At 35.1% G+C, this 25,579-nt stretch overlaps 1 protein-coding gene across 2 annotated transcripts in view; it reads left to right on the top strand.

Moving 5' to 3' along the window:
- Positions 1-25,579, top strand: part of TM9SF2 (transmembrane 9 superfamily member 2) — a 56,367-nt gene that overhangs the window by 11,583 nt on the left and 19,205 nt on the right. Inside the window, exons 2-10 of one of the 2 annotated variants that reach the window (XM_037024880.2) lie at positions 1,297-1,364; positions 3,242-3,335; positions 9,004-9,131; positions 14,066-14,195; positions 15,163-15,287; positions 16,206-16,317; positions 17,382-17,461; positions 18,787-18,895; positions 24,183-24,321. In XM_037024880.2, the coding sequence (XP_036880775.2) occupies positions 1,297-1,364; positions 3,242-3,335; positions 9,004-9,131; positions 14,066-14,195; positions 15,163-15,287; positions 16,206-16,317; positions 17,382-17,461; positions 18,787-18,895; positions 24,183-24,321 (985 nt within the window). The remainder of the gene's footprint in view (positions 1-1,296; positions 1,365-3,241; positions 3,336-9,003; positions 9,132-14,065; positions 14,196-15,162; positions 15,288-16,205; positions 16,318-17,381; positions 17,462-18,786; positions 18,896-24,182; positions 24,322-25,579) is intronic. The other variant, XM_037024881.2, reaches the window with a different exon arrangement.

Here is a 25,579-nt window from a genome sequence, read left to right as displayed (position 1 = left end):
CTGATGTCTTCTGTTGTATATCATGAGTATTGGATTAGCATTTAAACAGATGAGCAGAGAGGTGTTTCCTATTTCAAATATCATTAAATTTATTTTACTTTATTTATTTAATGTATAGCCCTGTTTATGGCACTGTTTGAAGTACTTTAGAAAAGTTAATTCATTTAACCCTCTGTGAGGTAAATACTGTTATCCCCACTTTGCAGATAAAGAAACTGAAGCACTGTAAGGAAGCTGAGAAGTTAAATGACTTGACCAAATAGTGATAGCAACTGCAGTTTGAACCCAGGCGAACCAGCCAGGGTTTGTACTCTTACCTACTGTGTTTTGCTGCTTTCCCAATGCCAGTGTATTATTAGTTTGTTGTACATCAAATATCTTGTCTTGCTTTTGGAATAACGTACAGAGGATTGCTGACAGCACTAGTGAATATCAAAATGAAATATGTGGCTTTATGCCATTCCAGGTAGCCTTGTAAAAATACATGTCCCAGGTAAACAGCCCCTATTTAATTGTTTTTCGTTAGCACCAAAGTACTTCAGCGCACAAATTACTGGCTTCTTCAACTAAAGAATTCTGTCGTGAATAGCAATGACCCCTATTGAACTTGCAATATACCTTGGTGAAATTTTGGGAGCTTCAGTAGGAAGAGGTGGTTTTAAATTAGCCTATATTTCTAGGAAATTGATACAGCATTTCTCCCCCTTTCCCATTGTTGAGCTTGATCTGGCCTTTGTGAATTTCTTGACTTCACTTTGTAGTTAATGTTCTATCTAAAATTGATCAAAGCAGTCTTTCATAGTTAGACCATGCTGTCATTGTCCATCTCATGCCTGCCTAATAGTAGGGATTATAATTTTAGTGTAGTTGATCTAGAAATTTATTACCCACTTGGCAGCATTTCTTGATTTCTGTGAGAATGTTTTAAAGTCATTTAAAGTTATTTTTGTGCTACAGAATGAAGTATTAAATTTGAAAACTAGATTTTTTTTAACATAGCATCTATACTGATGTGATAAATGATTTAGTTAAAATATCTTAATTTTTAGAAATTTTAGAACTTAAAAAGCATTTAGAAAATATTGGACACATCTACAATTCAAAAATTTACTTTGGTGTAATTTAAATGCATAGAAATCCACTTAGTGAATAGATTAAAAAGAGAATTGTTTAAAATGGGTTGAATTATCAAAATTTCACATTTCAAACATGTTAAATTCTTTTTCAATTCTAAGCATGACTTAAGTTTTGATCTCCAGTTGCTTATATTCTAATTCTTTATTTCCTCATTTTCAGGCTGAAATAGAACTGTTTGTCAATAGGCTTGACTCAGTGGAATCCGTTCTTCCTTATGAATATACAGCGTAAGTTTTTCTGCTTAGCTTGATAAAAAGTTTTATGTGGCTCATCTGAATTTTATACATTTTGAACTTAATTTTCTCTATAGTTGTGGATGTTTTTTTTTTTTTTCACATTTATGCCCTCAGGGTCATGATTTGTTCCTCTTAATGATCACTTTTCTTCCCCTCAGTGTGTTCACATTCACATACGTGCATTAGTTGTGAATAAATTTTTATGCATTTTTAAAATGTACAGGGCTTAAAAACTTTTTAATGGGTATTCTTCTTTTCCAGTGTAGGGTTAAAATGTGAAAGTGATCTTCTTATGTCCCTTTGCAATACAACAGAAGCACCAATGAAAACAATTCCTTTTTTACTGACTGAACAAAAAGCCATTTTATTTTCTTCACATTTCTTAATTGTAAAAACCCCACACACTTTAGACAAAATCCTTATGTCCCACATAATCAGTCCCCAGAAATAATTGCTTTATTGTCTGCATATTCTAATGTATATAATCACATTTATACATTTTTGTTTTAAACAAAGGTAGGTTCATATTTGGTTTTGTACCTTGTTTTTCTCACTCAGCCTATTGAAGGCCTCTTTCCATGTTAATTCACAGCTACCTTGGTCTTCTGTAGAGATTGTACTGAGTCCATATATGATTTGTTTCATTAATTCTCTATGAACATTTAATTATTTTCATTTTTTGATAGTACAAAAATGCTGCATAAGTATCCTTTATTAATTTAACCACTGTATATCATGTTAATTGTAAAATGTAGTTCCTAAATTTTAGATGGCTTCTAAATTTCTCTGGTATCTAAAAAAGAGTTTTGAAAGAAAATGTGTTTACTATAGAAAAAAGCACACATAAAAGTAAGACACTATATTACACAGTCCATTTGGCCAAATGTGTGTAAGAAGAGAGGACAAAATTCATGAATGAATGGACCACAATTTATGTAATTGTTAGAGTCTGAAATGCTTTTTCTAGCTTTTGTTAAATAAACAGACATCTCTCCTTAGATCTTGGTGCGTATTCCTGGGAAACTTAGTGGATCTCTTACAGTCTTAACTATAATTAAGTCACAATTTCTTAAAGTACATGGAGAATCTTCACCTGGGTGCTTCCCAGCCGTGTTTTATCACCCGAGATTTATCTTTCACTTAGGAACCTAATCTGTATGGGTATCACTGTATAGCCATCACTGTATGGGTCTCAAGTACTCCCATATTATTCCAGGGAAACACTGAAACTGTCCTTCAATTTTTTGTGGCAAAGCTGAAATTAGGCTGTAATATTTAAAGAAAACTTTAAAAATTTGGTTAGTAATACAAAGGAATTCACAGAGAGAAGCCTGCAGCCAACAGATGATAGTTTCTCAACTCCCTGTATTCAGAGGGTCTGTCTATCCATGATTCCCATACTGGGCTGTGTGAGCCAGTATGTCAGGATGAGGTGGAAATCATGGGAAACATGACACATCTTCCTAAAATGTCATCATTAAATAAAGGCTTGGATTAAAAAGTTGGAACAAAAGGAGATAAGCTATGCAAAATTCACTTGACGAGGATGGATGTAAATAATTTTATCACTGGAATTAACAGACAAATTATAGTGTGTCAGTTTTAAAAATTTGTATTTTAAATTTCGGTAAAAATATTCATTAGCAGTGGAAGCATTCTAAGACATAATTTTCCAGTGTTTGGTTTTTTGTCTGGTTTTGGGGGAATGTGGTACACGGAACATAGAGTATGACCAGACTTCTTATTCATCTACTAGAGCTGCTGGAGTGATCATCCACTGGATCTGCTACTAGTGCTCTAGATTGGTGAGGGGTTTGATATGCATTGTTTCCTTTTATGTTTAAAAGCTAAAATACTCTTTCCCCTAGGTTTGATTTTTGCCAAGCATCAGAAGGAAAACGCCCATCTGAAAATCTTGGTCAGGTTTTATTTGGGGAAAGAATTGAACCCTCGCCATATAAGGTTTGTATTTAATGTTATAAATAAGTTATTTAGTCGCATCTCTTTTTTTTCCCCCCTCTTACAGAAAAGCCTGACATAACTCTCATAGCTAGAGAGTAATTCATTTTTATTTAGCATCCAGGAATAATTTCTTAAAGTGACAGTTTAGAAGGATCCCTCCCCTTTCACAATATGTTATAGATAAATTTAATAGACATTCACACAACCAGTATTATAAATGAGAACGTGGTGGCTTACAGGACAATACTCAGACCCCTTCCACACCTGGGCCTAGCCATCTGTCATGAAAAGTTGCCCCAACTACTCCATAGCTCCCTCTATCTCTTTGGGAGCAGAATCCATAGATTTTCTCTGTTAGCAAATACAGCATTACTTGGGCTTCCCCATTGGGTTTTTGGGAAGCTAATGTTTCTGTTTTGAGCAGTGAAAGTATTTTTGGAACATCTTTGATACATTTTTGGGATATTAGTTAAACCAAACTAAGTACAATAAAAGATATTCTTTTCTTCAGTATATGTACTTTATCATCAATTTTATTCTACCTTTTAAATCTATTATCTTTTAAACCTATTATCCTTCTCCATTGACAGTTCCATGTTCATTTTATATCTGCTCTCCTGATGCATAAAGAATAATGGTATCTATCTTTTAGAAAAATTAAACTAGTTTATAATAATAATGTATCACTATGTAAAAAAATTAAATGGTACAGGAGAATGTAAGTCTCTCTTTCCTCCAGTTCCATAACATAGTTTCTTGTTAATCTTGGCTGAGATTTCCCATGCACTTAAAAGTATATATAAATATGATTACATTTACTTTTTTATGTTTTAACATATTATTCTACACTGTGCATTTTGTCTTTGACTATCTTGGGCATCGGTCCACATGAGCACATTCATTTTAGTGATTGTAGCTTGACCTCATTTTTAGTCCCAGCCTAATCCCTCTCTTGGCATCACATCCATCTCTTCTGTGGCTTGAACCCCATCATTAGCCATCTTCCCTGCCTGCTCACTAAGCACCGCAACCTATCTCCCTTGGCACATTACTACATTGAGCATCTTTCAAGCAACTCCCCAAGCCCACATTGTCCCACCTACCATCTCACTCCTTCCAGCACTGTACCAACACTGTGAAGCCCTGGGGGAAATGACACATAATTGTGCAAGCTTAATCCATCACAAGTTTTTAACTTTCAACCGTAAGATGCCAGTGACTTTTTAATTTTTCAAAGACAGGTTTGATGAAGATACTTGGGGTTAAGTCACTGGGGAAGAAGGAACTCAAAATGTATGGACATGGGTGGTATTGAGCAGGGCAGACATATTGTGTATCAAAATATGTAATACTTTGAAAGATTACTTTGGATGTTAATTGCATTCTTTTTATAGCATAGGGTGATTTTTAGGCATACTTATTAAATTGTGCCATGAATTTAAAATACCCGGTCTTTCTGTTTATGTATACCTTGGCCTTGAGAAATGTGGAAGAGCATTGGTAACACTTCAGTGAACTTGAGGAACAAGAGGGGTCTCCAGCGGTGAGCAGTCTGTAACCGATAGCAGTGAAGCCAGCAAAATATTCAAACCCATGGAGAAGTTTTATCCCTTTGGGGTAGACTTTAAAGGCAAATTACTTCCTTATCCCATTCAGGGTACATTTATTTACATGTAAAGATACACCTTGCTTATGCAAAGGACCCTTCTTTTAGGCCTAATGCTTTTCAGATTTAATTTTGTCCTGACATTGAGGTAAAAGAGAACCGGAGGAGTGCTTTTAAAATGGAGAAAAATGTGTACTTAACATTTCCCATGAGTTACCTAAAAATTTTTAGCATTGAGATTTGTGCTAAAACAAGTTGTTTAAGCCCCATGCCTAGAGAGACAGAGGAGGCATTTCTTAAGACCAAGGCTAGGGAAAAAATCAGATTTTTTCCCCCAAGCCAACCATAAATATATTGACCCATATTTTTCAGTATTAATTCATTATTAATTTCGTCCTTTATTTTTAAAGACTTTTGCCTTATTTTAGATCTGCAGGAAAACCAATAGTAACAATCAGCAAAAAAACAAAACCCCAAATCTGCTTTGCCATCTTTTATCTATGACTTCTGTTGAGGTCAGGAGAACAGCGGTGTGTTCAGAACAGACAATATGTGTTGTGTGAAGCTGGAGCCACATTTCACAGGGTTATAAAATCTCTCCCAAGTCTAACTGCTCACATTCATTCCCTCACTTAGTTATTAACACGTTTGTTGAATGCCTTTCATGTGCCAGGCTCAATGGCAGGTATGGGATACAGCAGTGAACCAGACAGAAACCTCTGCCTCTGTGGATCTTATATTCTGAAGAGAAGGAAACAAAATGAATTACCGGAATGTATAGTGTATCAGTTGCTGGTGAAAGAAGTATCAAAAATAAATCAGAAAAGGTGTATGGGAAATCGCAGTTTTAAATAGGCCAGAGAAAGTCTCACTGAGAAGGTGACATTTGAGCAAAATACCTGGTGAAGCAGTAAGGGAGCGAGCCATGTGAATATAGGGGAGGAATGTCCTGGGTGAGGAGAGCAGCAAATGCAAATGTCCCAAGATGTGAGCTTGCCTGGTGTGTTCAAGGCACAGAAAACGTTGGTGCCCGACTTGAGCCTCCAAGCAGCTAGAGAATAGTAGGGAATGAGACGGAAGAATGGGACTAGGGAAGCTGGGAACATGCGGGGCACCCCGCGGCCCCCGCCTCGCCACAGCCGGACCGGGACCGGGACCGTGCGGCGCCCAGCGCAGTGGCGCGGATCTCGCAGGGGGCCGATGACCACCTCCGTCTCGTCCGGGTGCCGCCGACCCGCCGGCCGGGCAGTGGTGGGCGCTGGGCCTCGCGGCGCGAGCCGGGCAGGAGGCCGGGGAGCGCGTGTGCCGGCGGCGGGGGCGCGGCCCCCGGGCCAGGGAGGTGGTGGCTAGGCCTGCGGGCTGCTGGCTGCGGGCGCCCGCGGGTCCCTAGGCAATGTGGGAGGAAGGGCACGCAGGTCCTGTAGCCCGGGGAGAGTTTTTTTGGTTTGTAAGTGGAGTGAGAGGCCACTGGAGTTTGAGCAAGGGAGGGACGTCTTAGGTGGCCAGACATCAGAATGTACAAGACGAGTACGCCGAATAACTGAGAGTGGTTTAGAAATTGAACATATTCCCATTACTTTACCTATTATATCTGATTGGAGAAAAGAGATGTGTGGTATTTTGCTGGTTAAATTGGCTGGAGTAGAACTCACTGAATCTGGGAAGGTGTGGTTGCAAAAAGAGCTAAAGCCTTCCCAACTACTATGGTTTCAACTTCTTGGAAAGGAGAATTCAGCACTGTTTTTTGCATATTATATATGTAAATATATAGATATGTTTCATTGAGTTGAAATGGAAATTTCATCAGTGATCAAAGGTGCATTCTAATGGTATTTAAATGTAATGTCAGATGCTTATTATAAATGTAATATCAGAATAATTTAAACAAATTGTGATTCATGTAATATGCTTTTAGGAAAAATGAAACATTCTATAAAAGGTTACCAGGTTGAAGGATATACATGTCGTGCTAATATTTGAAGGGAGAGTTTAACTATTGGCCAAATAGTGTTCTTTTAGTTATCCTGGGAAGCCATATTTAATTTTGTTTAAAAGGCATGTTTTTAAAATTTTATCAGCTTTGCTGGCTTATAATAAAGGATTCTCTTTATACATCAAAAAAAAAAAAAGGAGGAGGAGAAGGAGGAATGGGACTCCATGGCAACATAAAGTAGTTCAGCTAATACACCTGAGCAGGATGGTTCACATTGCAGGGTTTTGATAGGGTGCCCAGGGCTGCTGTGCTCAAGATAAGCCCCTGGAGAGCGAGGAGAGAAGCCAGGAAACCTCTTTGGAGGCTCTTGCAATCATTGAGATGGTGTGACGTGACAGTAGCTCAGGCTCCATGGGTAGAGGAGCAGTGTTGTAAAGTGGTCAGAATCTTAGAAACTGGCTGTATTTGGAAGATGGGGCCACCGGAATTTGCTGAGGGATGGGATATGGGTTGTGGAGTTGCTGTTTTTTAAGATGGGGAAGTCTCTGGGAAGAATAGGTATGGGGGGAACTGGAAAGAGTGAGTTTTGGATATGGTATGAGGTATTTATTAGGCATCCAGGTAGAGGTGGTGAATAAACAGTTGAGTATGTGTATCTGGAATTTGAAGGAGCGGCTCAGCCTAGACACATGTATTTGAGAATCATAGTGCATAATGGTATTTAATTAAAGTCAGGAATTGATTAAAACCCCAAGGGAGTGGGTGTAGATAAAGAAGAGAAGAATTCCAAGAACTGAGCCTCGGGACACTTGGTGTTAATAGTTCAGGAAGATGAGAATTCAGCAAAGGAGACTACCTCCTGGGGTTGTTGAGAGGATTATATGAGATAATAAAAAGGTGTCTATTATTTTGATTAAACATCATATTGAGTTTTGCTGTTTTTATTCACAGTTGAATATACAGTGACTTGCTTAAATCCAGTAAGCATTGGATTAAGGTATAAGATATGCCACTTTGGTGTAACTAATGTCTGTTGTTACTTGATTTAAGTTTGACACCTATCCCTCCAATTCCTTAGTATGGGTACTTAGGTTTTTTCATTTTCTACTTTTTAAAAAGGAACCTTAAGTTAAAAATATTAAATAATTTGTGCAAATTTTGCTATATTTAAAGAAGTAGCAATGCAGCCAAAACGTAACTGTTGGCTGACAGGTTGCAGCAGTGGGCTACACTTGAGGCATTCTTGTCAGCTGATGCCCAGAAGCTGGTTTAGGGGTTTTTAGTAAATAATGTACAGAAGCGTGGACTACTTATAAATGAAACATATGTAAGTTTTTTTAATCACCTATAATAAAGCTTGAATTTGTTAAAAGGTATACAATTATGAACTATATATAGTTTAGTAAATTACACCCTTCAGAAAACTGGGACATACGTTTTCAAAATTAAGACATAAATGGGTCCTGATAAAGTAAACCCACATTTTATAATACATTGTGAATATCAAGTCCTAGAATCCAGAATTGGAGAAGTCCTCAATTTTTAAATTTTGGTTTAAAAATGAAGAATTTTTGATTAAGTGTTACGATTTTTTTCAACTTCATTATTAAGTAAGATCCTAAAAATTGACAGTCTTTTCAGATGTGAATAAAAAGAATATGTTTGCTCCAACTTTAGACATCCAATTTTTATATTGTCTTGTGTCACCAGTTTGTGTTACTCACTGCTGAATCTCTCCCCTGGCGCATACAGGCACTTACCAAACATCCATCAGATTAATATATGGACACAAAAACATACCTGCCTATTACTAGAAAGCCTTCAACTCCGTAATTTCTAAAACATGATCAGGGACATTACTATGGAAAGACTGATGTTCCCTTTTGTTCTACTTGTGCATTTGATTTAAACAGGTTACTTATCAAAAGAAAAGTTAATGACTTAAGTTTTTAGAGGAACAGTGTAAAATTGAAAATAGATGTGAGTTTATAAGAAATTAAAAAATGCTTGTTGTTAATATTAGTGCACTTCACTAATTTAATGAGACTAGTACTTTTACTATTTACAGCATAGGGTTGAAGGGTCTAGATATTTTTTCTTAATTTGTTTTCTACTTTATTTTAATACAGTTTACATTTAATAAGAAGGAGACCTGTAAGCTTGTCTGTACAAAAACATACCACACAGAGAAAGCAGAAGACAAACAAAAATTAGAATTCTTGAAAAAAAGCATGTTACTGAATTATCAACATCACTGGTAAGACATGGAGATTTTGGATTTTTGGCTTTCATTTACAAGGTGAAATCTCTTTTTTGTTGCATGTATAAATTATTTCACTGACTCTATAAAATGTAGCAAGTTAATTTCTTTTTTTTGTTAATAGTAAGAAGATTGGCAGAAGATTCTAAGGTTTACAGCTTGAAATATCATTTAACTGTGTTTAGATTACTGTAATAATCTGGTACTACTTTTGGTTCATAGGTCTGTTATCTAGAGCACTTCTTTTATTCATACACAGTTAACAAGGGAATATTTATGCTTTGGGAAAGGACCTGGGTCAGTTTTCTAGAAAAGTGTTATTTTATCCTTTTAGACCATGAAAAAGACAATAGAGAAAATAACTTTTGTCAGATGAATAACATATACTTCAAATAAAACACATTTTGCATAACCTGGTTTTTATTTTGTAAGCATGATGTAATATTAACCAAGTCCTTACCAGTTGGTGTTGTAATCAGAAGCATTTAAAACTGTTTTTGCTTCCAAAGGATTATTTACTTATTACACAATATTCAAACATATAAGAAAAAGGGCCTCAAAACCCAACTTTTCAAAGATAATCATTGTTATTCCTCCAGATGATTTTGCTGACAAATGCCTATATTCTACATGTTGTCATAGTTTACATATGTTTGGCCTCTTCTAGAAGGTATAAGGTGCTAGAGGTAGTGAATAGAAAACTATTTTCATATACTTCTCTTGAATGTTTATCCTATCAGTATCTCACACCTTGACCCATTTGTTATACCCTGGGAGGTTAGCAACCATTGCTCTCAGTTTGGACATTACCACATCCTGTGGCTTAAATACTGTGGTTGGGTCCTCTTACTCCCTTTTGCTTCCTTAGCTCCCCTCCCTTCTCCCCTCCATACATACAGAACAAAAAAGTCCTAGGGAGGGGGTAACCTTGGGCCACATGCCATCTATGAACTAGTCTGTGGCTGGGGGGATTCACTCTGGCCAGACTGGGGTAGTGTACATCTGAAGCGAATAGAAGCCTGGGTAACATACCACTGAACCACAGTTTCCCATTACTGGGGCTTTGTTAAGAGAAGGAAGGAAACTTGCCCATTACACTTTTGTCAGCGTCTTTCTCATCTGACCCTCATTGCAAACAGGAGCTTGAAAGTCTCCCCCATCTCCTCATTTCTTTGATTTCTGGTAAGCCAAGAGCTTTTTTCTAAGTTACTGTGAGAATATGACTTAATTATTGAAATTGTAACAGGGTACATTTGCTAATTTGTAGGTAATTGAAATTTCCCTTGGTTTCCCTCTTTGCTTCAAATTGTTCTTTACAGCCTTCAAAATCATATTTAAGGCTCAGTTCTTATATTTTCATATTAGCCCCATCCACCTCCATTTACTCTAACAGCTGCTCATTGTTGACTGAACGCAGGAATGACTCTCAATTACGACAGTGATTTTTAGCTATGTCTTCCACCCTCTGTTCCCAGAATACTGTTTTAGTCTTGCTTCTTAAGGTAACAGAAGCAGCTCTTCTTTTTAGTAGCTTCCTCACAGTAGACTACATACAAATATTTTAACTACTTTGTGATGCAGTTAACATAGGCACTGTTTTGGTATCAAGATGCTTAATAACAAGAAGAAACAATGTAAAATAGTTTACAAAGAAAGAATTTGATAGTAAAATTTACTAAATAATTTGTGATAGGTATATTAGTTGCAAATTTAAACTGTTCTGCCTAAAAAAATAAACTGGAAAAGTGCTGGTAAATAATGATTTTCTAGTGAATCAGAAAAGTTTGTAACTTAAAGTCTGAATACAGTAACAAAAAATCTGAGCCATATCATATCACAAATATGTGGTCTGATAATTCTAGGCAATGGCTGTTAGTCCTTAAATCAGTTCATTACACATTTGGAAAATGTTGATTCACATTTATGAATTTATTTGAACAACTAGTTGAATATATTTCTGTACTTATTTCTAAAACCTTTTTACTGTGTAACTTGATTTTAAGTATAGAAAGCAGAGTTAACAGAAAATGGCATAAAACTTTAGGACTCTGAAAGACCTTTATAGTGATCTGTTACAGAATTTTATTATGAATGCAATAAAATGTCTTTTTAACCTTTATACTGAGACTTTCTGAGGAGAGCATAGTCATTTTCTAAATTATAAAGTGATATATACATGCCTGTAGAAAAAAAATGTGCAGTGCAGGAAAATATTAAATAAAAACTAAGAGTCATCTACCACCCTCAGCTTCTTTAATTCTCTTCCCCAGAGGCAGTGCTATTATTTTTCATGTGTTTCCAGATTTTCTATTCATATTTAGGTATATAAAAGTGTGTGTACCTGTTTAAAATAACACAACTGCCAACAGACACATGAAAGGATACTCCATATCATTAATCATCAAGCAAATGTAAATCAAAATCACAATGAGTTATCACCTCAGCACCAGTCAATATGGCTCCTCAAAAACTAAAGGCTTTTCAAAAACCTGAAAATAGAAATATACAATCCAGCAATTCCACTTCTGGGAACTTACCAAAGAACACAAAACCACTAATTCAAGAAGGTATATACACACCTATGTTCATTGCAGCATTACTTATAATCACCAAGATATGGAAGCAACCCAAGTGCCCATTGACAGATGAATGGATAAAGATGGGATACATATACACAATGAAATATTACTTAGCCATAAAAAATAAGGAAATCTTCTCATTTGAGACAGCATGGATGGTGCTAGCAGGCAGATATGCTAAGAATAAGTCAGGTAGAGAAAGACAAATACCATATGTTCACTTATTTCTGATTAGAAACTCTGGGAATTTAATTTGTCAGGAAAATGGGTTATTAATAAATGAAGTTTGACTGAGTGAAGTATTTCAAATGGAGTCCATGGATGTTAGGGAGATAGAATGGAAAGGCATGCTTAATGATTAAAAAAAAAAATGAGGCATTCATTTAACCTTTATCCTTATGAGATTTCTTATACTTTTTTTACATATGTCAGATTGAAAATGTGATTTTTAATATTTCTGTTATATATAACAAAATTAGGTATATAGTATATATGTAATAATATATATTATGTATTATATATTATATGTAAAAGTAGGAGATATATTTTATATATTATAACAAAAGTAGAAGGAGATATATATATTTTATATAACAAAAGGAGAAGACAAGTAATATATATATATAATAATAAATTAACTACTATTCCCTAACTTACTGGCAAGGCAGTAATTGAAAATTATATTCTTTAAATGTCATTACATTTACTTCCAAAGGTTGTTATTTTTTTAATGCTTCCTATTACCAGGAAGAGATTATTGTGTCAAGGCATTATATAAATGATAGATTTAGGGTGTTTGCTTTTAAAAAACCTGTATTACCTCTTAATTTCTCATTTTGTAACTAGCATTATAATTTTTATGCAATACTTTGCTGATGTGATAGTATAAAGATATAATTAATATGTTTCTAATACATTTTCATCGATTGAACTTCATTCTCTCAAAAAATTAGAGCAAGTGACTGATCTATAGGCCTCCAGAAAAATCTGAATAACTTATATTATATAGCATTGATTTCACACTTCTAATATTTTGTTGTCTTTTCATGGGAGTGACTAGCTTGTTATCATAAGCTTACTAGGGTATGTGATTTTAAAATTTGATACATTGGGTACTATTAAATAGCATTTAAATAGGACAACACATGTTTTATTAGATCATTAACGTTCACCTTGAATGAATATAGAATCAAGTTTACATCCTTAGTCATACATTAATTAATAAATACAACATGCCTTGAAGTGTTCTTATAATATAGGTGGCATATTTTTAGTAATAATTTTTAAGAATTTGTATCCCACAGTATGCTCTGGGGATAGGGGCGCACATGCTTGGACTTTAATGTAGTTATTCATTATTACAGAACTTTGTTTTTTTGCTTGTATCCTTTTTTGTTAAAATTTCTTTTTCACGATAGAACTCAGAAGATTTGTTTCTCTATCCTTAAAGCAGCATTTCTTTTAGACACAGTTGGGTTTACTCAGTTTTAGTAGGTATTAATCTGATTTTCACTTTTTGACCTGGCTCTTAAGTTGAATTTTTTCCCATATCTTGCAATTATATCCTTCTTTTTTTTAATTGAGTTACCTGAATAATAAAAGACATTTGCCAACAGCAGACTCACAGACTCCAAGAAGGGACTAGTGGTTACCAAAGGGAAGGGGTTGGGGAGTGTGGGTGGAGAGGGAGGGAAAGGGGGTTAAGGGGCCCTGTGATTCACAATCACAATATAGGCAGGTCACGGGGAAGGCAGTACAGCATGGAGACGACAAGTAATGACTCTATAGCATCTTACTGCCCTGAAGAACAGTGACTGCAGTTGGGGGGTGAGGACTTGATAATATGAGTGAATGTTGAGACCCAATGTTGTTCATGTGAAACCTTCGTAAGATTGTATATCAGTGATACTTTAGTAAAAAAAGATGTTATTAGACAAAAAAAAAAGACATTTGCTTCTATACTGTGCCATAAACTGTCCTAAAGATCTAGATATAGTGCTTTGTACTATTTATAGCTTTTGAATTTCCTGCTAAAGGTAAATTATACTTTGGTGTCTAGATAATGATATTGTTAAATTAGCAGTTGCAGTAAATTGACTTATAAAACTCCCTTTCATATACAACGTTTACCACTTCAAAGAAGTCATTGAGTATTTTTCTCCATTACAGTGTGTATCAGATACTGGCATAATGTTACTACTAAAGAAATACCACATTTCATCAAAATTCTTTTATTGTAATTTTGACTTCTTAAGGCATTCACAGACATTTAAATTTTACAAAATGATGACAGATTTGGGCAGTAGCTCTAAGTTGTGTTTGGTGATTTCTAACTTGTATTTCTGTACATAGGATTGTGGATAATATGCCTGTAACATGGTGTTATGAAGTTGAAGATAGTCAGAGGTTCTGTAATCCCGGATTTCCTATTGGCTGTTACATTACAGATAAAGGCCATGCAAAAGATGCCTGTGTTATTAATGTAAGTTCCCATAAACTCTATGCTACTTTTTAAAATATGTCCTTCTTGTAGGAGGATTCAGTCTGTACCTGGACAAAAATGGTTGTAGTCAGTGAATGAGTACCATTTGGATGTTCTGAAGTACAACTACATGTATCTTAAACTAAACCAGATTAGTATATAACTTCAACTCAGGAAATAAAATAATTAAGATTCAGTTCAGCCGTGAGAGTCTGTTACAAGCCAAGCACTATCCTGAGAGCCAAAATTCTGTATGTTTTGACTCTGTTAAAAGTTACTCATAAATCTTAAAAAAAACCATTATAAGGTCAAGACATTTATATTGCAAATTTAAGTCTATAAAATATTGTGTTGCAAAAGTTTGGTATTCTGTCTTGAAGGTCATTCTTCTATATTTAAAAATAATAATGAAATGAAGACATTAATATAGAAAGGAATTAAAATTACTATGTATATACATTAAATTTTGTGTAATCAGGGTACCTTGATTTAATCTCTTAATGAATGTGACCTGGTTATAGAAGTTAGCATGAGCTTGATCCTGAAACTGGTTACTATATCTGTGAGAATCAGCCAGAGACTTGAGTAGTTTGGGTCATTACTTTCATCTCAAGTTATAAACTTCCATGGAGGAAAAGTGTTGAAATGTCTAAGATTTAGGATTCATGAAACATGTAATAATTTAAAATTTATTTTGTTAGTTTTATAGTAAGTGAAAAGCTAGAAAATATTAGATGTGCTCTTTTTTAACAGGTACCTAATAGGTTTTTACTAAGAATTAAAACATTAAAGAAGCCTAATTTGCACTTCTGCCAATCAGTTTTGGCTTATAAAGAGTTTAAGCTTAAAACGTTTTTATGAGGAAGGATTAAAATTCTGTCCAAGCTCAAATTTCCCTACTTGTGATTCATTTTAAAGTTTTGACTCTTGTATAGCTAGTTTTCTACCTTTAAGTTCTTTTCCACAGTCAGAATTCCATGAAAGAGATACATTTTATATCTTCAACCACATTGACATCAAAATATACTATCATGTTGTTGAAACTGGGACCATGGGAGCAAGATTAGTGGCTGCTAAACTTGAACCAAAAAGGTAACTATACAAATAGATAAAAAGTAAATAAATATAAATTAAACCCAAAGAATAAATATTTGGGGGCCCTATCAGCTTTTTCCTTAATCAGTATTCTGACATGTAATCTGGCATTTCAGGAATGAGTTTACTAAAACTCCCTTTAGCATGATTTGTTATGAGTTATGAGTTGGCCAATTTTTTTTTTCTTCTTGTCATGGCAAGCAGTCAAGCCAACATACTTTCTGTTTTGCTTTTCAGTCAGGAAGTTTTGACAGCTTTCCCATGTCAGTTTGGAATGGAGAACATGAGTGGTTGGCATGTTCGCTTTTACACTGGAACTGCATTGCCTCAGTTACTTGCAGCTTGGCTGCTTATCAGAGGCCCAAATGAGCTGATCAGTGCTGTCATTGCAAAATTCGCCATTGCAGTGTTAGATGCCAGTATGTGACAAGTCATTGAAAGGACATCTCTTTAAGTTGTCAATTTTTTAATGTGAAAATACCTATCGGTTATTTGTGAGATCATTTTTTGATTGAATATTCCATTTTTTCCATAACTTCCCCCGCCACTTCACCTCCAATTGAATTGGCCATTTTCTTATGTCACTGGGTGATAATGAAATTCATGCCATGATAAGGTGGTAGTTAATTTAAAGTCGCTCAGTGTCTGCTTGATTGTTTATTAAGATTATCTTAACAGCTTTTCACATACACTGTTTTCAAAAGTTTGTTTTTAATTTTGAGTAATAATTTTATGCACATACTTAAAATTAAGCCCATTATTTATAGGAAATAAATATTTGTACTATTAAATGTGACATTAATCCACCCTTGACTATTAGTAGCATTGTGAAATATGTGCAGAAATCTCTAAACTTTACTTAATTTTTTAAAACTCAACTTTATCAGCATCTTGCCAAAATGTTTCTTTCCACAGCTTCAAACATACCCATGTAGATAAACCGGACTGCTCTGGACCCCCTATGGATATAAGTAATAAGGCTTCTGGGGAGATCAAAATTGCCTATACTTACTCTGTTAGCTTCCACGTGAGTTTGTTTCTATCTTTTACTATATCTTAGAAATTTATTTTAAGTTCTAAATTACCATTTAAACTAATTAAAATATTGATTAAACTTACCAAATAGATAAGCTTTTAATGAGTTGATTTTTGGAGTAGTTTGCCAGTGTACTAGGCAACATAATCACACTCGAAACTAAGTCTTCATTTAAATGAGAAGTATAGGAAATTGGAGAATTGATTAAAGGGTAAACCATAAGAGATAGATTTAAGGCAAAAGGTAGGAAATAGGCGTAAAGATAGAATGAAAGTATCAAAGATATATGTAACAAGCATTTGGGAAACACCATTTTTAAAATTATATTTGAATATAAACTTAGATGGATAATTTCCTCATGATAGATAATTTATATAGGTTTTTAAGGAGTTCAAGGGACAGTTTTTCATTAATGGAGAAGTTTCTTAGGAAAGTAAAAGTTCATTTTATGAGAATCTTAGGCAGTATTCCCCCTCTTTTTAATAAACTATCTTGGCCATCCAATATAGTTGTGACATTTACTATCCCCATATAGTGCGTAGTATTGCAAGCTTAGTACAGTAAACAGTGTATGTTTTATTCTAGGTATTAAGAGCTCAGTGTGGGTGACAACTGCCAGATGCTCAGTATACCTAGGTTATTATCTGGTCTGATTGGGTATGACATCAAAGAGAATAAAACTTGAGTTATTCCACTCAATTCTCTGAAAAAAATGAAACATTTTCTAAATTTTATATTTTTACATCTAAAATAAACCTTTGCTAGTTAAAATTTAAAACAAGACTTTTAAAAATACAAATACCTAGGTACTTTGAGGAACTCTTAATGTTTTTTATTGCTTAATCTCACCCTGAGTTTAGATTTAAGTAAATCTAAACTCCCTGAATCTAATGACTAACCCAAGTTATGATAATGAGAAATTTCGTTTTTTTGACTAAATGGAAGGTAAAGCTGTGAATGGAAATTTTTGGATTCTTAATATACCTTGTCAGGAAATGCTTATTTAAAGAGCTTTTTGTTTTGTTTTGTTTTGTTTTGTTTTTTTATCCCACTAGGAAGATCCAAATATCAGATGGGCATCTAGATGGGACTATATTCTGGAATCTATGCCTCATACGCACATTCAGTGGTTTAGGTAAGAGAACAGAATTAATCTGCTTTATGTTCTATACTTATTCTGTCCTTCATCCCTTTTAACATCTCATTCACTCTGTAATCCTCCCCAGTTATTCAGAAGTCTAGGCTTTTAAATTGGTTAGATTTATGTACAATTCTGGCTTTTAGTCACTGGTTGAGTCAGGACAGGTCATCCAATTTCTCAGAATTCATGTCTTTATTTAGAAATACTTGTCTCATGGAAGTGTTCTGAGGATTAAAGGAGATAGTGAAACAGAGCATTTGAGCATCTTGCCTGGCATAGGAGAGTGCTCAGAAGTTGCTACTGTTGTTATGACTATTATTATTATTCTCTCTTCAAAGCATGACAAAACTTTTATCTAGAAAGCTATTAATGTATGGACACAACCTAAGTGTCCATCAGTAGATGAATGGTTAAAGAAGAGGTGGTACATATACACAGTGGAATATTATTCAGCCATAAGAAGAAAACAAATCCTACCATTTGCAACAACATGAATGGACCTAGAGGATATTATGCTCAGTAAAATCAGCCAGGTGGAGAAAGACAAATACCATATGATTTCACTTATTTGTAGAATATAAAAACAAAGCAAACAGAAGGAATGAAACAGAAGTAGACTCATAGACACTGAGAAGGGACTGGTGGTTACCATGGGGGTTGGAGGGAAGGATGAGGGGGACAAACGGGCACACAAATTCTCAATTAAAATGTAGGTTGGTCACAGGGATAGTAGTGCAGCATGGAGAAAAATATAGTCAGTGATTCTGTAACATCTTCCTATGTTGACAGATAATAGTTATACTAGTGGCGGTGAGGATTTAATAATATGGGTAACTGTTGGACCACTGTATTGTATACTTGAAACTAAAATAAGAATGTGTATCAATCTTAAAAAAAGCTGTTGGTGGTGCCATTGCTCTCCTTTTCTTGCTTTGCCTACTACCCTTTTGATACTCACTAATTTACTGAGTGAATTTGTTCAGTAAATTTCTTTAAGGTACAGACAAGTCCTTTGTTGATCCTTGTACCTTGTGTTGCATTGCTTTAGGCACAGTCATTATTTGGTAATGTTGACTGTGGACAAAAAAAATTCCCAGTTCTCAACAGATGAAAAAATTATATTATGATAAATATATAAAGTTATATATCCACTAAAAGGACACAAGCAGAACACAGGTCACTGAATTTGTTGCATTTTAGGTCAAATTTTGATGTTGATCAATGCTGTTTTAACATCATTCCATTGAGTGTTTTTTTTAAAAAGTTGCACTATTATGAAGATTAAGCCACAGATTAATCCTGACACGCTTGTTCGACAGCATCATGAATTCCTTGGTCATTGTCCTCTTCTTGTCTGGAATGGTGGCTATGATTATGCTACGGACACTGCATAAAGACATTGCCAGATATAACCAGATGGATTCTACGGTGAGTGCAACATTTGAATTAATACTTGGTGTGCCAAGGATAGTCTATTTTTTCTTTGAAAAAAGTTTAAATAATAGCTTTAGACAGAATCTGCTTCTGAAGCATTCATCTAAAAAGTCATCATGAATTCACATTTTCAAATAAGAAAGTGATCCTTAAAAAGTGGTGTTCTCTAGAAATGTAGTAGTCTCCATAGCATTCATCCTGACCGGCCCACAGCATCACCTGTCAGTGGATTGGTGCAGATGGGCGTGGGTGTGCTGCTCCAGTTCTGTCCTTTTCACATCTGGGCCGTCAGTTATGTCAGATGCTCCATTCCCAGCACACACCCACTTTGTTAAACAGCAAAATTGAATGGAATAACTACCAAGCAGTTTTTATTTATGTGCATGTTTATTTTTTAAAAATTAATTTCAACCTTTTGGTATATTCAAAGTAATTTAATGTTCCAACCTTACTTATTTTCAAACATTTTAAATTGTATCATGGTATAAATACATTTTATACTTTTTCATGTCATAGCGGCTCTTTAACAAAATTTCTACAAGAATCACCGTGATTTGTAATGAATACAGAAAACTCAGATTTTCATTGTTTTTGCTCCCCAGCTTCTTAGCCTTTTCCCCTCAACCTTTCTGTTCTACTTGAAAAAAAGAGCATATTAATGTTTATAAGCTTTTTAGTACTTTTACCCTGCAGCTCTTTCCATAATTTATATTGATTTTTAAAAAATATTTTTTAAGTAATTTCAAAATACTCTGTCATAATTGTTCAATTCTGAGTAATTGGTAGGTTAAAGGAATTTCTCCTTAGTTTGCCCAGAGGTGCCATGCATGGGTTATGGACCAGGGCAGCCCAGCATCCGCTCTTGCTTCCATTCTTCCTTCTTCCAATCTCTTACCATAGTGGCCATAGCCATCTGTTCAAGCATTAGTCAGATTGGTTCACTCACTGTCACACCCTCCAGTGGTTCACTGAGTAAAAACCACGGTCTTTACAATGGCCCATAGGCCCTGTGGTACCTCTTGGAGCTGTTCCAACCATACTGACCAACTCGCTTTTCCTCAGACACTTCAGGCATGTTCCCACCTCAAGGCCTTTCCACTTGCTTTTCTTTCTACCTCAAATGTTTGTGCTTTAGATATTTACATGGCTAGCTCCCTTTCAAGTCTTCATTGAAGTATGATCTTTCCAGTGAGACCTTTCAGACTGTCCTGTTAAGTTAAATTCTCTCAGCCCTCTACACACATCCATACTTCCTAATTTTTGTCTGTAGCACTTAACCACCATTTAATTTACTAAATATCATACTTAACTTACTTTGTTTATTGTCTGCCCTCCCAATGAGAACATGTACTCATTGGAAGAAAGATTTTTTCAGTTATACTTACTATAGTATCTGATGTTTTCAACAGTGCTGAGTATATAGTTGGTGGTCAGTAAATATGTGTTGAATGAATAAATGAACAAATTAGTCATTCCTTGATATACCAGATTCGTTGATACATTGCTGGACTCATGATATGTAAAAAAGGTATCCAATGACTCCTCCCACCTCCCCCTACCCAAAAAAAAAGTGAAATGAGACCAGAGCAGGCAGCAACGCAAGCGTGAGAGGCTAAAGCTCTCCTTCGGGTAGACACTCATATAGTCTTTAACTAACTGAAAGACTCAACCTTGGGTCATTAGTTACAGGGCTGAGCCTCAATCTCTGCCTGTGTTGAACCTATCTTCTTAAAGCCAGTGGGCAGGGGGATGATTCTAGGTTATTGAACACTTTCTGATTCTTGGCAAAATCAAGTCAAAATACAATGAAAGAAAGTCTCCCAAATTTAGGTTTGCAGGATTCCCCCAGTTTAAGATCAGTAAGATATCAGAAATTTACAATAAACTACAGCTTTAGACCCCTTCCCCAAGATTCAGGTACGAGAAAAACAAAGTATAAAATATATGGAAAAGTAACTGCTAGGAATTTTCCAGAACAGATGAAAGACAAGAATCCATAAATAAAGGAAACACAGTGTATCGCAAGAAGAATAAATAAAAATAAATCCACATTTAGATCAACTGACAAAACCAGAGAAAAAAGGTGTTAGAATCAGCCAGAGGAAAAAAAAACTGCGTATCTGCAAAAGAAAATTGGCAGTGGGAGCTTAAAGGCAAAATAATGTCTTTAAGTTGGTGAGAGAAGTTAACACTTATGTAGAATCATGTACCTAGAGCAGCTGTCTTTCAAGAATAAAGGTGAAATAGCTTTTTCAGATTGATAGAAACAGTTGACCGCAAACAGACCCTCACTGAAGGAATTTCTATGGAAGTACTTCAGCAGAAAATTAATAAATAGTAAATAAATAAAAATCAACCCCAGAGAGAGATTTAGGATTGATGAACAAAAAAAATTCCAAGAAAACATTTTCTGTATATAATAATGAATCTAAATTTGGAGGTTAAAAAAGTGTATTGACAGAGAAAAAACAGATTTGATGAATTAATAACATCTAAAAAAACTGAGGAAGATTACTTTATTCCTTATATTGATATCATTAATGATTTAAATAAAAATGTAAAACTATAAATACTAGAAAAACACATGAGAAGTTGTTTCTAAGTATTGGAGAAGGGTAGAAATTTTATAAGTATGACAGGGAGCCAGAAGCCATAAGAGAAATGATTGTTCTATGGTTACTACATTTTTAAATAATCTTAATAGCAAAAAATACCATTAAGTATGTGATTATATATTAATGATACAAAATAAAAAAATAAATAAAAATACCATTCAGTAAAAAGATGAATGTCAAATGAAAAATACTTTATTACCTGTCACAAACAAAAAATTAATTCCTTAATAAATAAAAGAAATCCAAAGTTCATTAAGAAAACAGCCAACAACCCAGTAAGAAACCAGACAAGGTACATAAAAAGTGAGTCCATAAAAAAGAATCAAATGGTTCTTAAACATTTAAAAAATGCAACATTATTTATAATAAGAGAAATGGAAATTAAAACTACAATGCAGGATTGTTCACCTGGTACATCAGCAGAGGTTAAAATGTTTGGTATGATATGTTGGAAGATTGAGGACATGAGCACTTTGATACATAGTTTATGAGAATGTAAATTGGTATAACTTACGGAATGTAATTGGAAAGTATTAGTTTATAATGTAAATAGTTTGACCCAACAATTCCATTCCTACAGACAAACCTGGATGCAAAGGATTTTATTATTGTTGTTTTTAATAGTAAGTACATGTTATTGTTTATAATAACAGAAGACTCTTAAGAAACCCAAATACCAATCAATAGAGGACTGACTTCGTAAATTACAGAATATCCATATAGTGGAATACTGTGTAATCATTAAAAAGAAAAAGGCAACTCTGTACATAAAAATGAAAAAGCATCTCATTCTATGCCTTTTGAATCTTATGATACCATGCCTTTGCTTATGTGTAGGTAGAATAACCTCTGCAAGGATAATGAGACCTAGTCACATTTGTTTGCTCCAGAGAAAGGGGACTTGGCTCTCTTTGGGAGAGTTAGTTTTCACTTAAACTCTGAAACTTTTATTACTTACTCAATTAAAAAGTAGTTAGAAATGGTCCCTTGTCTGTCTGACACTACCCCCAAAAAGAGGTGCATGTATTTGCCCCCTATACTTTCAACATGACATTCACAAAAGTGAAGAGGGTTGTATATCCGTTACCCTATTCCAACAGTTATCAACTCATGTTCAGTCTTGTTTTATCTGTAAAATCCCATTTAACTCTCCCCTCAATTATTTTGAAGAGAATCCAAAATATAATTTTATCTACCTAGACCCCATGTACTTTTAATAAAACTTCAATTTGTACTTTCCTCGTAAATGACCAGGTAGTTCCTAATTCCCCAGTGAGTGTGGAAGTATTTTGTCCCAAGGGAAAGGAACTATTTTTATTTTCACTGTTGTTTTATAAATTAGCCATGGGAATAGCAGGATTAGTACCTAAACAAAGTTTTCTGTATTTCAAATTTCAGTTGCTTTATATTTACTAAAAAACATGTGTAAATGTAATGTCATCAGCAATAGCATTGTCTACTGGTCACAAAATTTGGATAGAAATTTGGGTGAGAGATGCAGATGTACCCTGGAGGAAATGTTAAGAGAATAGGGTTACAAAGTAGCAGAGGCCAGATTCTGAAGGATTTGTAAGCCTTACAGTTTGAAGTTCATTGAGAAGCTGTTGAAAATTTTAAGCAGCAGTGACATGGTCAGACACATGTCTTAGGGAAATCATGTTGAATGTTATGTGGAGAACTGTTCAGAGCAGGACAAGATGGAAAGTACATAAACAGTTCAGGGGCTGTTAAAGAGCTAGAGAAAGGGCATGATAGCAGGGGAAAAGGAGGAAGTGGGCAAATAGATACAGAGGTTGTTTAGGAAGTAGGATGGAATACTGATTGACTGGTTGACAGTGGAGGGAATGGTAGGAGAGAAGTCAGTGAATGATTTCTTGTCCAAACCACCCAATTGGTTATTGAGAATCACGTGATTGGAGACAAGGGCAGGAACAGATCAGTAGTAGCCTGGTGAGGTGATGACTTGAACCAGGGGCTAGTGGTGGGTCCTCTGGGTGTATTTTGGAGGTAGAGCTATAGAATTTGTTAGAGAATTTAAGGTATAAAAATAGGGAGGAATCAAGGATGACTCTAAGGTTTGGGGATCTGAGCAACTGGCAGGATGGAGTTTTTATGTACTGGGGGAGACTGCTGTAAGAGCAAGGGTAGACAGACAGAATCGATTCAGTTGGTAGAATTCTGTTCAACACGTCTGAAACAACCAAGTAGAGTAATTGATTAGGTAATTGTATAATTGTGTCTGGTGTTGGGGGAGCAATTTGGGCTGGTGACAGAAACTTAATAAGTTCACAGCCAAGCCTACTATACCAGCAAAGTAGCTATGAGACCTAATTTTGGAGATTAGTAAGTGTAGATTGGAAAGGATAGAGTGTGATTACATATTAAGTCATCAAGTTGAATCATAAAACTTGACTTAGATTAGAACTAGGTACATATTACTTATTTCTTTTTACAGTTTCTCAGCGACTATATTTACAGACCTTAACACACAACATTCCTTTACAAACAAACTATAAAACTTTATATGAGTCTCAAGATTTATACTTCAAAATTGAAATAAATATTAACATTTGTAGGTTTAAAAGAATTTTGTTCAACAGACAACAAACTATCTAGTTGTCTTGGTGATGCCGCATGACAGTTAAATGATTTCATTCCCTTTTCAGGAGGATGCCCAGGAAGAATTTGGATGGAAACTAGTTCATGGTGACATATTCCGTCCTCCAAGAAAAGGGATGCTGCTGTCAGTCTTTCTGGGATCAGGGACACAGATTTTAATTATGACTTTTGTGACTTTATGTAAGTGTAAGTGAAAATTAAATATGAGAAAATACTTTCTCTAAATAATTTTGGAAAACCTGTATTCCTAAGTGAAGTAGCTAGGCTAGATTGTTTCTGAATGTCCTTTCGGCTTTCAGATCTGTGTGCTTTGGCCATACATGACTTGCAGCAGGGTTGCAATGCCTGAAAGCTGACTTATATCTCCTTTAGAGCTGCATAGAGACCAAGACTTTGTCATGGTAGCACTGGAGCTGGAAATGACTAGGTCCTTAAAGACCATCTGGGTCTGAGTCTTGGTGGCCTGGAACCAGGGTCATTCAGGTTGACAATCCTACCCCACCAGGGAGCAGAATGATTAGGATTCCAAGACACTGGCTTTTACTGAGAGAGACAGAAAGGAGAGGAGGGGATAGGGCAGTAAGCTTTTGTAGACCTTTTTCATCTTGGGAGGATGTAGGAAGCAAGACCTCTCTCTTTCTATAGCAGTGTTCAGGAAAAATCTTCCTACACAAAAAATATCTCCTTGTGCCACCTGAAAATATTCAGAAATTTTACTACATTTTTGTCAGTTAGGACAATCTTTTTTTTTTTTTAATAGACCTGTCTTAAAGCTGTTGATCCAGCCACACAGGTGGTTCTGAGGCTACTCTCTAGGGGTACATTATTTCCATGGTCATCAAGTTTTCCTAATTGTAAGAGAAAAATGTTTATAAGTAGAGTTTTCTAAATTTTGCATTTATTTCCCATCTGTTTCCTTTATTGATGTCTGCTACTGATGAATAGTAACAAATGAATATTACTGGAAGAATAGACACTGACCTTTAGTAATTCTTTTTTTTTTTTCAGTGAACATTTGCTCTTATGTATTATTGCACATTAAATAAGTGATATTAAAGTCATTTTTCTGTTAGTAAATTGTTGCAAATTTTTGTGATGCAATTAACTACATAAATGCTTTACAAAGAGGATTATCTGTGCCAACTGTCTGGCACCTGAATAATTTGGGGAATCACCAATTTACGCCTCCAGGCTCAGTTTGAAGATTAAGCTGAAGATGAACTAGAATGTATATCTTTATCTGCTTAGATAAAGAGGTGCAGCTGTGATGGGTAGAGCTAGAATTTTTAAGTATATTATCCTGAAGAGGGCAGGTCAGGCGAAGGTGTCATGACAGAGGGTTGGACACAGCCAGAGGATAGCATAAAGGCACTGGATACCCAGAGAGCCAGGATGGAGTTAGAGCAGAATGGATGCTTGAGGATGAAATTCTGCTTCAAAATTT

This window comes from Manis javanica, chromosome 9 (assembly GCF_040802235.1).
Source record: "Manis javanica isolate MJ-LG chromosome 9, MJ_LKY, whole genome shotgun sequence".
Lineage (NCBI taxonomy): Eukaryota > Metazoa > Chordata > Mammalia > Pholidota > Manidae > Manis > Manis javanica.
This window is presented reverse-complemented; position numbering and strand designations above follow the sequence as displayed.